Below are 13170 nucleotides of genomic sequence, written 5' to 3' on the forward strand. Positions count from 1 at the left end.
ATTAAAAGTTCATGCTTGTTAAGTTATAATAAAACATTTCAAAATGCATATGTAATTCGGTTAAATAAAAATCTGTTGTCCAGTCATGTAATTTGTCATTTTAGTTTTCTTAAAATCTCGTCTCGTCTCATTCTCGTGAACCCAATATCATGTCTTGTCTCGTGAGCTGAGTGTATAGTCACACTCTACAATACACACATACACACAAGCACACGATTTCATACTGAATCACACTGTTCACAATTCTCTTATTATCAGAATAACATGTACTGAGTCATACTGTTCACAGTAATCAGAATAACACAATTTCCTCCACACTTATGCAATTGGCCACAAATACTGATAATGACTATAATATCAAAGTGAAAGGGAAGTAAAATGGTCGAACCTTGAAACTAAGTTTTTTAGTTATGAACAAATTGTTACACTGGCATTCCAATGTCTTGCTGGTTTCTCCTGTGAATGCTTGGAGAGCCACACACTGAATCAAGACGGGTTGTTTAGCAAGATGATCTTTATTTTTACAAACTGACTCTTACATAAAAACAAAAAACATTAACAATAAATTTATTTTCTTAATTAATTTAATATAGAGTGCTAGGCTCACCTCACAATGAAGGTAGCCACAAATACTGAAAAAAATAGCGAAAAGACCAAAGACCAAGTGGTCCAGTTTTCTCATTTGATCTCTTTACATTTTGACGTTCTTTTTACATTGTCAGCCCACTTATATATATGCAGTACATTGCATATATATTCAGTTAAGTGATGTGTAACAATTTAACATGTTACTTTTAATTGAAATTAAGTTCTGAAAATTATATCAGCTAAAATGGATAAATAACAACAAATAAAGGTAAAATATATTGTAATGTATAAATAGATGTAATAAATATTCATAGATATTAACATATAAATATATTTAAAATATTTTATTAAACAAATGTGATTCTTTGGAGCACATTTAAAAAGATTTTGCCCCTAGTTTCATTTCAAAAGAGTCCATTCCGTGTTGAGTACTGCACATTATAGGATCGTCTTCTGTTGTAGCGCCTCCTTAGAGCAGCACAGCAACCACACAGTATACACTGATAAATACAGAAAAGCACAGAGAGAGAGAGAGAGATGTGATTTAGAACTACTGTTTTCTTAAGTCATAAATTATAAAAGTAATTATAGTAATGATTCCATCTATTTCATATTTCTTCTACAATATATATATATATATATATATATATATATATATATATATATATTAGTGCTAACAGTACATTGCAGAAACATACTTTAAAGTAGCTTCAGTTGTACTTACACACAGTAGAATCCAACATGGTACAAGAATGATGGCTATAGCACAGGGGATAATGATGCCCAGAACCCACCATGCTCCACCAGGTGCCTGACTACTGATTTTAAGTATTTCAGCAATAAAGTCACTTAAGTCGATTAAACCCGGGGCATAGACATACTCTGCATTAGCAAAAATGACGGTTTCATTAAACCTGCAAGAAATAGACAAACCAATTCAACTGAATCATCAAAGTATCGAAACCATTCTTCATTTTCTGGAAGTGTCTTTTGGCAGAATTAATTTCAAAAGATGCATCACTTACGTAATGTTAGCTGGCGGGAAGTTAAAATTTAGATTCTTTGTCAGTATAGCATTCATCTGAAAATTAGGGTAAAGTTTCATTCATTCAGTATTTTTATTTTAGAACCAAAGTTTTAGGACAAATTTCAGGACATAAAAATAGTAGAGTTGGTATAATAAACTAGTATAAAAATAAATAATAAATGTTGAGAACAATAAATGTTAATTACGTAAATTGTAAGCAATATTTTAATTATTTTTATTTTTTAATTATTTTTATTTATTTATTTATTTATTTTTGTAAATGGAAAGATTTAAGTCAATTTTTTTTACATTTGAATTTTTAAAAATAATTTAGGGTATATAAACTCAGAACATAAACTCTCACCATGTTGTTGGTAGTTTGTTGAAGTCCATCATACGTTTCTTTGTCCAGTCCAGATTTTGTAGCCATGGGCACTTTATCGAGCTTGAATCCAAAGTCGATGCTGAATGAGGTATTGTCAATTTCTAAAAGAGATGTGGAGGCATTGTATGCTGAGATGTTCACACCTCTGATAATGCATTAGTTGTTTGAGGTTATTTGGTAAAGTATATTTATAACAAACTCAAATAAACTACACATAACAATCAGGAACTGTAACATTTTCTTCACTTTACTATATATGAATGTTATCAGGACAGAGACTCACTGCGCAAGGTGGCATTCTGGATGATCACAGGGTTGTTTAGGTTTTGGATTTTATTTGCTGTGATTGTGACATTTGGATTCAGCAGAGCACATGCAGTAAGAAACTCAGTCTCACTTGGTATGTGTGTGCAGTTCTTAAACACCACACTAATATAAATCAGTGCAGGCCCTAACCTGAAGCAGAAGAGAAAATAAGACTTTATGACTGAAATATAGAAAATTTATAGAAAACATGTAGTAGTTCATTTTAATTACCTGTGTACTAGTTAATGGGATACTGAGACTTTAGAGGTCATAGGTAAAAGCATACAAATTCATTACTTAATTACTTTGGCATTAGTACACTTACGCCTGAGTTGTGGTAGGAGCTGAAGTGGATGCCAGACCACTAATTTGAAGTATTAGAGCAAGAAATCCACTTGGGGAGTTGATATCTCCCTGCTCATAGACATATTCTGTATCAGCCACAATCACTGTGTCATTTCCACTGGAGGACATGGAGACAAATTAAATTAATATTAACTAACATATACAGTTTATTTCCTTCCTCATTTCTGTGTTAATTTAAAAAATTGTAATCTACAGGAGGAATCTGTATAAGGATTCAATGCAAATAGTGTCTCATTACTTACGTGAAATTAGCTTGTGTTAATGCAAATGGTGTAGCATTTGGACTGTTCAGTATTGTGCCCAGCTGAGAATATTACGTGTTAATCAGAATAGTGCATGTTAATTACATGACCTAATTTGTAAACAACATTTTTATTTTGAAAATGTGAAGAAATGTTGAAAAACAAAAAACTTTTTCTCAGTAAATAATTTGGGGACCCAAAGCACAGATAAGTGTAATACAGAGTAGAAACATAGCTGACACTTACCAAGCTATTGATGGCTTTGTTAATTAAAACATATGTTTCATTTCTCAATTGAATATTTGTAGACATAGGTGCATCACTGATCTTGAATGCAAAGCCGATGCTGTATGAGTTGGGACCAATTTCTAAAGGAGGTGGAAAGATCACAATCACTTGAGGGAGAGGCAGGTGAAAATCTTAGTGACACACAAATGTACAAATCAAATGTAGGCATGTTTTTAAACCTCTATTTATTGGTTCATAACTCCTACAATGGCCAAAATTTAAAGGGCCAGAGTTCAATTACATAAAATGTTTTGAACCACGTTTTTACGATGTCTTTGTGTTGAGATATTAATAAAAACAGAGATTAGAACATAGATTTTTACACGCTGTCATGTTTGCAGACCTCACAAATGCTGAAATGTTCAGACATTTTATAATGCAATAGATGTTGGAGGTTGTTATCATGGCAAAGAATATTTAGGATGCCCACAAATAACATACACAAGATATATTTAGGATCACTGATGTTTTGTACATTTACAACACTGGAGAGAATAATCAGGCAAGAGACTCACGCAGGTAGGTAATGTTCTGGATGCTGACAGGGGTGTTTAGCTTTAGGGTTGTAATATCGCGCTTTGCTCTGAGACTTTGGTCCAGCAGAGCATTGGCAGCAGCGAGAACCTGAGCCTCACTAGGTAGACTTGTCAATTTCTTAAACACCAAGTGAATATAAATCAGTACTGTTCCCAACCTGAAGCAGAACAGAAATATTCAATATTCAAAATGGACACGTCATTTGCAAAAATGAACCTGAGCTTCACTAGGTAAAGTCAGCATGTTTTTAAAAACCACACCAATATAAATCCCAATCTAAAGCCGGAGAGGTTATGATTACTAAAATATACAGAGAATAAAATTGTATGTATAATTTGTGAAATGAAATGGTGACAAAGAACACAGTTGCATTTCAAAGTCTACATTACAGACAATAATATTTATCTAGTTATTACAGTTATATAATTATAAAAGGAGTTCTTTGGCATATGTAAATGGAGTACTTACAGAGTTTGAGATGTGGTGGGCTGAGCAGCTGCAGTTGTTGTACCAAGAGTGATCGTGCTCTGGAGGGCTGTGTTGGATATGGAAGGTGCATTTGCACTTATGCGTATAAAAATGCACATTTTTTCTTTATGTTTTATGTTTTTTTTATGTTTCGGTATGAAAAAAAACAAGAACATAAATTCTGGAGAAACACAATATTATTTCAGTACATACCACTCTGGAGCTCTTTGAGGTAGGTTTCAGGTCTTCTGTCTCCATCTTGGAATTGGTACACCATGTTCCCTTCAATCTGATTTGATGACCTCCTACCAAAAAACATAAAGTTAGACACCGCTTTCTCTGTAAATGCATAATGTAAATTCTAATAGAACTCAGATGTAAACTTACGTGAAGTTATTAATATGGGGTTGAAGTGGTTCAGAACTGGGATCATTTAACATAGAGTTTAGCTGTGGAGAAAAACAAATTATTTAGTCATGACAAAACTGAAAATTAAAAAGACCATGCTTTATGCTGGCAAACATTTACCATTTAAATTTAAATTGATTGATTAACAATGTATTTTTACTGGCAAAACTGAACATCTACCTCAGAGGTTTATTTTAATAATTACTGTGGAGGTACTATGAACTAATTGTGTATCCTGGGAAGAATCTGTCCTATTAAGCAGATTGTAATGCACACTCACAGCATTGTTGATGGAGGTCTGCACTTGGCTGTAGGTGGAGTTCATCAGTTCAGGGCTGCTTGGCATGCTGATGTTACTGAGACTGAACTTGAAGATGATGACATAGGATGTGTTTGAAATTTCTGGGGAGCAAAGCAAATGTCTGTAGATTTCATGGGGATGCAAGTAGTCAGTGTACAGTTGTAGCACTATTGTGGAATTAGTAAAACGTACTCTTATAGGTCACATTTTGCACTTTCACAGAATCGGTGATGTTTGCGAATCGAGAATTGATCAGACGTCTTGTAGCATTGAGGACCAAACCTTCAGTAGGAACGGGTGACGAGGAATTGAACACAAGACTGGCGTTGACCACAGCTGAACCAGGTCTAAAGGGGAAAAACAAACCACCATGTGATAATTTATTCAAGAAATGTTCAAAATGAACATGTCATTTGCAAAAAAGAAATACCACAAATTACACATACATTTTAAAGGGAGTTGTTACAGGGGTCACTCCCAGACTGTTTGTAGATGTTGGAGGAATTGTTGTAGATAAGGCTGCAAACATTAACATTTATGTACCATTATTAAAATGTATGTATGAATGAGAAATTAGTTGTTACTCCAGATAAGGATCGATAACATACCACTAAGTGCATTGAGTTCATTGAGGAAGCTGAGTGGGATTTTGGTATCTCCATCTTGGAAGTAGTACTGCATGTTACCATTAATGACATTTGCTGAACTCCTATCAAAACAAAAAAGCAAAATATTTACTATAAAAGCTGTATTTCTAATTATTATGAAAAGAAATGTCTGAAGATAAAATAAACTTACATGAAGGCAGAGCTTTGTGGTTCAATTGGTTGTGCAAGAGGTTCATTCAGAAGTGTGTTTAGCTGAAGATAAATACAGACTGTGAGTTCTAAAGAATATATGAATGACATTTCTCAATGTTTACATTGTTTTTGAAATCCCATTCAGATTACAAAGTAAAACTAAAATCATTTTCCACTTATTGTACTTGGTAAAAGTATATTAAACCCAAGTTTTCCAAAGGTGAAATTAATTTCCATAAAAATAAGTCCACGTGTGTCTGATGTTAGAATTTGTAATCCTGTCAAAAACATTTATCATGCACAATGTAATATACTTATCAAGAGGAATATTCTTGGTTAGAGTGAAAATTATATATCCTTACCACTTTGTTGATGGTATTCTGAACCTGGTTGTATGTGTTGTTTCCAACAGTTACATTATCTGGAATGCTGATATTGGTGAGGCTGAATGTAAAGCTGACTACATAGAATGTATGTGTTATTTCTGTAAAGTGAGGAAAATTTCATTGTCAGTTATCGACCTAAAGACTTCATGAAGTAATGATGTTAAAAATATAGCTGTAGTAATATTCTTGAAAGGTACGTGGAACTTACTCTCATAGGTCACATTTAGCACTTTCACAGAATCTGTGATGTTTGTGAATCGAGAGCTGAGCAGACGTCTTGTAGCATTGAGGACCAAACCTTCAGTAGGAACTGGTGAGGAGGATTTGAACACAAGACTGGCATTGACCACAGCTGAACCAGGTCTAAAGGGGAAAAAAAACACCATGTGATGATTTCTTCAAGAATTATTCAAAATGAACATGTCATTTGCAAAAAAGAAATACCAAAAATTAAACGTACATTTTATAGGCAGTTGTTAAAGAGGTCGTCACCAGACTGCTTGCAGATGTTGGAGGAATTGTTGTAGATAAGACTGCAACATTAACATTTATGTACCATTATTAAATGTATGTATGAATGAGAAATTAGTTGTTACTCCAGATAAGGATCGATAACATACCACTAAGTGCATTGAGTTCATTGAGGAAGCTGAGTGGGATTTTGGTATCTCCATCTTGGAAGTAGTACTGCATGTTACCATTAATGACATTTGCTGAACTCCTATCAAAACAAAAAAGCAAAATATTTACTATAAAAGCTGTATTTCTAATTATTATGAAAAGAAATGTCTGAAGATAAAATAAACTTACATGAAGGCAGAGCTTTGTGGTTCAATTGGTTGTGCAAGAGGTTCATTCAGAAGTGTGTTTAGCTGAAGATAAATACAGACTGTGAGTTCTAAAGAATATATGAATGACATTTCTCAATGTTTACATTGTTTTTGAAATCCCATTCAGATTACAAAGTAAAACTAAAATCATTTTCCACTTATTGTACTTGGTAAAAGTATATTAAACCCAAGTTTTCCAAAGGTGAAATTAATTTCCATAAAAATAAGTCCACGTGTGTCTGATGTTAGAATTTGTAATCCTGTCAAAAACATTTATCATGCACAATGTAATATACTTATCAAGAGGAATATTCTTGGTTAGAGTGAAAATTATATATCCTTACCACTTTGTTGATGGTATTCTGAACCTGGTTGTATGTGTTGTTTCCAACAGTTACATTATCTGGAATGCTGATATTGGTGAGGCTGAATGTAAAGCTGACTACATAGGATGTATCTGTTATTTCTGTAAAGTGAGGAAAATTTCATTGTCAGTTATCGACCTAAAGACTTCATGAAGTAATGATGTTAAAAATATAGCTGTAGTAATATTCTTGAAAGGTACGTGGAACTTACTCTCATAGGTCACATTTAGCACTTTCACAGAATCTGTGATGTTTGTGAATCGAGAGCTGAGCAGACGTCTTGTAGCATTGAGGACCAAACCTTCAGTAGGAACTGGTGAGGAGGATTTGAACACAAGACTGGCATTGACCACAGCTGAACCAGGTCTAAAGGGGAAAAAAAACACCATGTGATGATTTCTTCAAGAATTATTCAAAATGAACATGTCATTTGCAAAAAAGAAATACCAAAAATTAAACGTACATTTTATAGGCAGTTGTTACAGGGGTCGTCACCAGACTGCTTGTAGATGTTGGAGGAATTGTTGTAGATAAGGCTGCAAACATTAACATTTATGTACCATTATTAAAATGTATGTTTGAATGAGAAATTAGTTGTTACTCCAGATAAGGATCGATAACATACCACTAAGTGCATTGAGTTCATTGAGGAAGCTGAGTGGGATTTTGGTATCTCCATCTTGGAAGTAGTACTGCATGTTACCATTAATGACATTTGCTGAACTCCTATCAAAACAAAAAAGCAAAATATTTACTATAAAAGCTGTATTTCTAATTATTATGAAAAGAAATGTCTGAAGATAAAATAAACTTACATGAAGGCAGAGCTTTGTGGTTCAATTGGTTGTGCAAGAGGTTCATTCAGAAGTGTGTTTAGCTGAAGATAAATACAGACTGTGAGTTCTAAAGAATATATGAATGACATTTCTCAATGTTTACATTGTTTTTGAAATCCCATTCAGATTACAAAGTAAAACTAAAATCATTTTCCACTTATTGTACTTGGTAAAAGTATATTAAACCCAAGTTTTCCAAAGGTGAAATTAATTTCCATAAAAATAAGTCCACGTGTGTCTGATGTTAGAATTTGTAATCCTGTCAAAAACATTTATCATGCACAATGTAATATACTTATCAAGAGGAATATTCTTGGTTAGAGTGAAAATTATATATCCTTACCACTTTGTTGATGGTATTCTGAACCTGGTTGTATGTGTTGTTTCCAACAGTTACATTATCTGGAATGCTGATATTGGTGAGGCTGAATGTAAAGCTGACTACATAGGATGTATCTGTTATTTCTGTAAAGTGAGGAAAATTTCATTGTCAGTTATCGACCTAAAGACTTCATGAAGTAATGATGTTAAAAGTATAGCTGTAGTAATATTCTTGAAAGGTACGTGGAACTTACTCTCATAGGTCACATTTAGCACTTTCACAGAATCTGTGATGTTTGTGAATCGAGAGCTGAGCAGACGTCTTGTAGCATTGAGGACCAAACCTTCAGTAGGAACTGGTGAGGAGGATTTGAACACAAGACTGGCATTGACCACAGCTGAACCAGGTCTAAAGGGGAAAAAAAACACCATGTGATGATTTCTTCAAGAATTATTCAAAATGAACATGTCATTTGCAAAAAAGAAATACCAAAAATTAAACGTACATTTTATAGGCAGTTGTTACAGGGGTCGTCACCAGACTGCTTGTAGATGTTGGAGGAATTGTTGTAGATAAGGCTGCAAACATTAACATTTATGTACCATTATTAAAATGTATGTATGAATGAGAAATTAGTTGTTACTCCAGATAAGGATCGATAACATACCACTAAGTGCATTGAGTTCATTGAGGAAGCTGAGTGGGATTTTGGTATCTCCATCTTGGAAGTAGTACTGCATGTTACCATTAATGACATTTGCTGAACTCCTATCAAAACAAAAAAGCAAAATATTTACTATAAAAGCTGTATTTCTAATTATTATGAAAAGAAATGTCTGAAGATAAAATAAACTTACATGAAGGCAGAGCTTTGTGGTTCAATTGGTTGTGCAAGAGGTTCATTCAGAAGTGTGTTTAGCTGAAGATAAATACAGACTGTGAGTTCTAAAGAATATATGAATGACATTTCTCAATGTTTACATTGTTTTTGAAATCCCATTCAGATTACAAAGTAAAACTAAAATCATTTTCCACTTATTGTACTTGGTAAAAGTATATTAAACCCAAGTTTTCCAAAGGTGAAATTAATTTCCATAAAAATAAGTCCACGTGTGTCTGATGTTAGAATTTGTAATCCTGTCAAAAACATTTATCATGCACAATGTAATATACTTATCAAGAGGAATATTCTTGGTTAGAGTGAAAATTATATATCCTTACCACTTTGTTGATGGTATTCTGAACCTGGTTGTATGTGTTGTTTCCAACAGTTACATTATCTGGAATGCTGATATTGGTGAGGCTGAATGTAAAGCTGACTACATAGGATGTATCTGTTATTTCTGTAAAGTGAGGAAAATTTCATTGTCAGTTATCGACCTAAAGACTTCATGAAGTAATGATGTTAAAAATATAGCTGTAGTAATATTCTTGAAAGGTACGTGGAACTTACTCTCATAGGTCACATTTAGCACTTTCACAGAATCTGTGATGTTTGTGAATCGAGAGCTGAGCAGACGTCTTGTAGCATTGAGGACCAAACCTTCAGTAGGAACTGGTGAGGAGGATTTGAACACAAGACTGGCATTGACCACAGCTGAACCAGGTCTAAAGGGGAAAAAAAACACCATGTGATGATTTCTTCAAGAATTATTCAAAATGAACATGTCATTTGCAAAAAAGAAATACCAAAAATTAAACGTACATTTTATAGGCAGTTGTTACAGGGGTCGTCACCAGACTGCTTGTAGATGTTGGAGGAATTGTTGTAGATAAGGCTGCAAACATTAACATTTATGTACCATTATTAAAATGTATGTTTGAATGAGAAATTAGTTGTTACTCCAGATAAGGATCGATAACATACCACTAAGTGCATTGAGTTCATTGAGGAAGCTGAGTGGGATTTTGGTATCTCCATCTTGGAAGTAGTACTGCATGTTACCATTAATGACATTTGCTGAACTCCTATCAAAACAAAAAAGCAAAATATTTACTATAAAAGCTGTATTTCTAATTATTATGAAAAGAAATGTCTGAAGATAAAATAAACTTACATGAAGGCAGAGCTTTGTGGTTCAATTGGTTGTGCAAGAGGTTCATTCAGAAGTGTGTTTAGCTGAAGATAAATACAGACTGTGAGTTCTAAAGAATATATGAATGACATTTCTCAATGTTTACATTGTTTTTGAAATCCCATTCAGATTACAAAGTAAAACTAAAATCATTTTCCACTTATTGTACTTGGTAAAAGTATATTAAACCCAAGTTTTCCAAAGGTGAAATTAATTTCCATAAAAATAAGTCCACGTGTGTCTGATGTTAGAATTTGTAATCCTGTCAAAAACATTTATCATGCACAATGTAATATACTTATCAAGAGGAATATTCTTGGTTAGAGTGAAAATTATATATCCTTACCACTTTGTTGATGGTATTCTGAACCTGGTTGTATGTGTTGTTTCCAACAGTTACATTATCTGGAATGCTGATATTGGTGAGGCTGAATGTAAAGCTGACTACATAGGATGTATCTGTTATTTCTGTAAAGTGAGGAAAATTTCATTGTCAGTTATCGACCTAAAGACTTCATGAAGTAATGATGTTAAAAATATAGCTGTAGTAATATTCTTGAAAGGTACGTGGAACTTACTCTCATAGGTCACATTTAGCACTTTCACAGAATCTGTGATGTTTGTGAATCGAGAGCTGAGCAGACGTCTTGTAGCATTGAGGACCAAACCTTCAGTAGGAACTGGTGAGGAGGATTTGAACACAAGACTGGCATTGACCACAGCTGAACCAGGTCTAAAGGGGAAAAAAAACACCATGTGATGATTTCTTCAAGAATTATTCAAAATGAACATGTCATTTGCAAAAAAGAAATACCAAAAATTAAACGTACATTTTATAGGCAGTTGTTACAGGGGTCGTCACCAGACTGCTTGTAGATGTTGGAGGAATTGTTGTAGATAAGGCTGCAAACATTAACATTTATGTACCATTATTAAAATGTATGTATGAATGAGAAATTAGTTGTTACTCCAGATAAGGATCGATAACATACCACTAAGTGCATTGAGTTCATTGAGGAAGCTGAGTGGGATTTTGGTATCTCCATCTTGGAAGTAGTACTGCATGTTACCATTAATGACATTTGCTGAACTCCTATCAAAACAAAAAAGCAAAATATTTACTATAAAAGCTGTATTTCTAATTATTATGAAAAGAAATGTCTGAAGATAAAATAAACTTACATGAAGGCAGAGCTTTGTGGTTCAATTGGTTGTGCAAGAGGTTCATTCAGAAGTGTGTTTAGCTGAAGATAAATACAGACTGTGAGTTCTAAAGAATATATGAATGACATTTCTCAATGTTTACATTGTTTTTGAAATCCCATTCAGATTACAAAGTAAAACTAAAATCATTTTCCACTTATTGTACTTGGTAAAAGTATATTAAACCCAAGTTTTCCAAAGGTGAAATTAATTTCCATAAAAATAAGTCCACGTGTGTCTGATGTTAGAATTTGTAATCCTGTCAAAAACATTTATCATGCACAATGTAATATACTTATCAAGAGGAATATTCTTGGTTAGAGTGAAAATTATATATCCTTACCACTTTGTTGATGGTATTCTGAACCTGGTTGTATGTGTTGTTTCCAACAGTTACATTATCTGGAATGCTGATATTGGTGAGGCTGAATGTAAAGCTGACTACATAGGATGTATCTGTTATTTCTGTAAAGTGAGGAAAATTTCATTGTCAGTTATCGACCTAAAGACTTCATGAAGTAATGATGTTAAAAATATAGCTGTAGTAATATTCTTGAAAGGTACGTGGAACTTACTCTCATAGGTCACATTTAGCACTTTCACAGAATCTGTGATGTTTGTGAATCGAGAGCTGAGCAGACGTCTTGTAGCATTGAGGACCAAACCTTCAGTAGGAACTGGTGAGGAGGATTTGAACACAAGACTGGCATTGACCACAGCTGAACCAGGTCTAAACGGGAAAAAAAACACCATGTGATGATTTCTTCAAGAATTATTCAAAATGAACATGTCATTTGCAAAAAAGAAATACCAAAAATTAAACGTACATTTTATAGGCAGTTGTTACAGGGGTCGTCACCAGACTGCTTGTAGATGTTGGAGGAATTGTTGTAGATAAGGCTGCAAACATTAACATTTATGTACCATTATTAAAATGTATGTATGAATGAGAAATTAGTTGTTACTCCAGATAAGGATCGATAACATACCACTAAGTGCATTGAGTTCATTGAGGAAGCTGAGTGGGATTTTGGTATCTCCATCTTGGAAGTAGTACTGCATGTTACCATTAATGACATTTGCTGAACTCCTATCAAAACAAAAAAGCAAAATATTTATTATAAAAGCTGTATTTCTAATTATTATGAAAAGAAATGTCTGAAGATAAAATAAACTTACATGAAGGCAGAGCTTTGTGGTTCAATTGGTTGTGCAAGAGGTTCATTCAGAAGTGTGTTTAGCTGAAGATAAATACAGACTGTGAGTTCTAAAGAATATATGAATGACATTTCTTAATGTTTACATTGTTTTTGAAATCCCATTCAGATTACAAAGTAAAACTAAAATCATTTTCCACTTATTGTACTTGGTAAAAGTATATTAAACCCAAGTTTTCCAAAGGTGAAATTAATTTCCATAAAAATAAGTCCACGTGTG

The 13170-nt window shown here is 33.5% G+C and overlaps 1 protein-coding gene across 1 annotated transcript in view; it reads right to left on the minus strand.

The window, feature by feature from the left end:
- Positions 1–523: 523 nt before the first annotated feature.
- The window catches only part of LOC143490939 (uncharacterized), a 40716-nt gene continuing 28069 nt past the window's right edge, over positions 524–13170 (minus strand). Inside the window, exons 21-67 of the mRNA XM_076989525.1 lie at positions 12913–12974; positions 12723–12823; positions 12561–12633; positions 12309–12463; positions 12077–12198; positions 11713–11774; positions 11523–11623; positions 11361–11433; positions 11109–11263; positions 10877–10998; positions 10513–10574; positions 10323–10423; positions 10161–10233; positions 9909–10063; positions 9677–9798; positions 9313–9374; positions 9123–9223; positions 8961–9033; positions 8709–8863; positions 8477–8598; positions 8113–8174; positions 7923–8023; positions 7761–7833; positions 7509–7663; positions 7277–7398; positions 6913–6974; positions 6723–6823; positions 6563–6635; positions 6311–6465; positions 6079–6200; positions 5715–5776; positions 5525–5625; positions 5363–5435; positions 5109–5263; positions 4896–5017; positions 4595–4656; positions 4421–4512; positions 4208–4274; positions 3718–3896; positions 3161–3282; positions 2915–2976; positions 2632–2769; positions 2284–2456; positions 1980–2101; positions 1614–1669; positions 1313–1502; positions 524–1088 (exon numbers count right to left, since the gene is read on the minus strand). Coding sequence (XP_076845640.1) covers positions 993–1088; positions 1313–1502; positions 1614–1669; positions 1980–2101; positions 2284–2456; positions 2632–2769; positions 2915–2976; positions 3161–3282; positions 3718–3896; positions 4208–4274; positions 4421–4512; positions 4595–4656; positions 4896–5017; positions 5109–5263; positions 5363–5435; positions 5525–5625; positions 5715–5776; positions 6079–6200; positions 6311–6465; positions 6563–6635; positions 6723–6823; positions 6913–6974; positions 7277–7398; positions 7509–7663; positions 7761–7833; positions 7923–8023; positions 8113–8174; positions 8477–8598; positions 8709–8863; positions 8961–9033; positions 9123–9223; positions 9313–9374; positions 9677–9798; positions 9909–10063; positions 10161–10233; positions 10323–10423; positions 10513–10574; positions 10877–10998; positions 11109–11263; positions 11361–11433; positions 11523–11623; positions 11713–11774; positions 12077–12198; positions 12309–12463; positions 12561–12633; positions 12723–12823; positions 12913–12974 — 4950 coding nt within the window. The 3' untranslated portion in view covers positions 524–992. The remainder of the gene's footprint in view (positions 1089–1312; positions 1503–1613; positions 1670–1979; positions 2102–2283; positions 2457–2631; positions 2770–2914; positions 2977–3160; positions 3283–3717; positions 3897–4207; positions 4275–4420; positions 4513–4594; positions 4657–4895; positions 5018–5108; positions 5264–5362; positions 5436–5524; positions 5626–5714; positions 5777–6078; positions 6201–6310; positions 6466–6562; positions 6636–6722; positions 6824–6912; positions 6975–7276; positions 7399–7508; positions 7664–7760; positions 7834–7922; positions 8024–8112; positions 8175–8476; positions 8599–8708; positions 8864–8960; positions 9034–9122; positions 9224–9312; positions 9375–9676; positions 9799–9908; positions 10064–10160; positions 10234–10322; positions 10424–10512; positions 10575–10876; positions 10999–11108; positions 11264–11360; positions 11434–11522; positions 11624–11712; positions 11775–12076; positions 12199–12308; positions 12464–12560; positions 12634–12722; positions 12824–12912; positions 12975–13170) is intronic.

This window comes from Brachyhypopomus gauderio, unplaced genomic scaffold, assembly GCF_052324685.1.
Source record: "Brachyhypopomus gauderio isolate BG-103 unplaced genomic scaffold, BGAUD_0.2 sc68, whole genome shotgun sequence".
Lineage (NCBI taxonomy): Eukaryota > Metazoa > Chordata > Actinopteri > Gymnotiformes > Hypopomidae > Brachyhypopomus > Brachyhypopomus gauderio.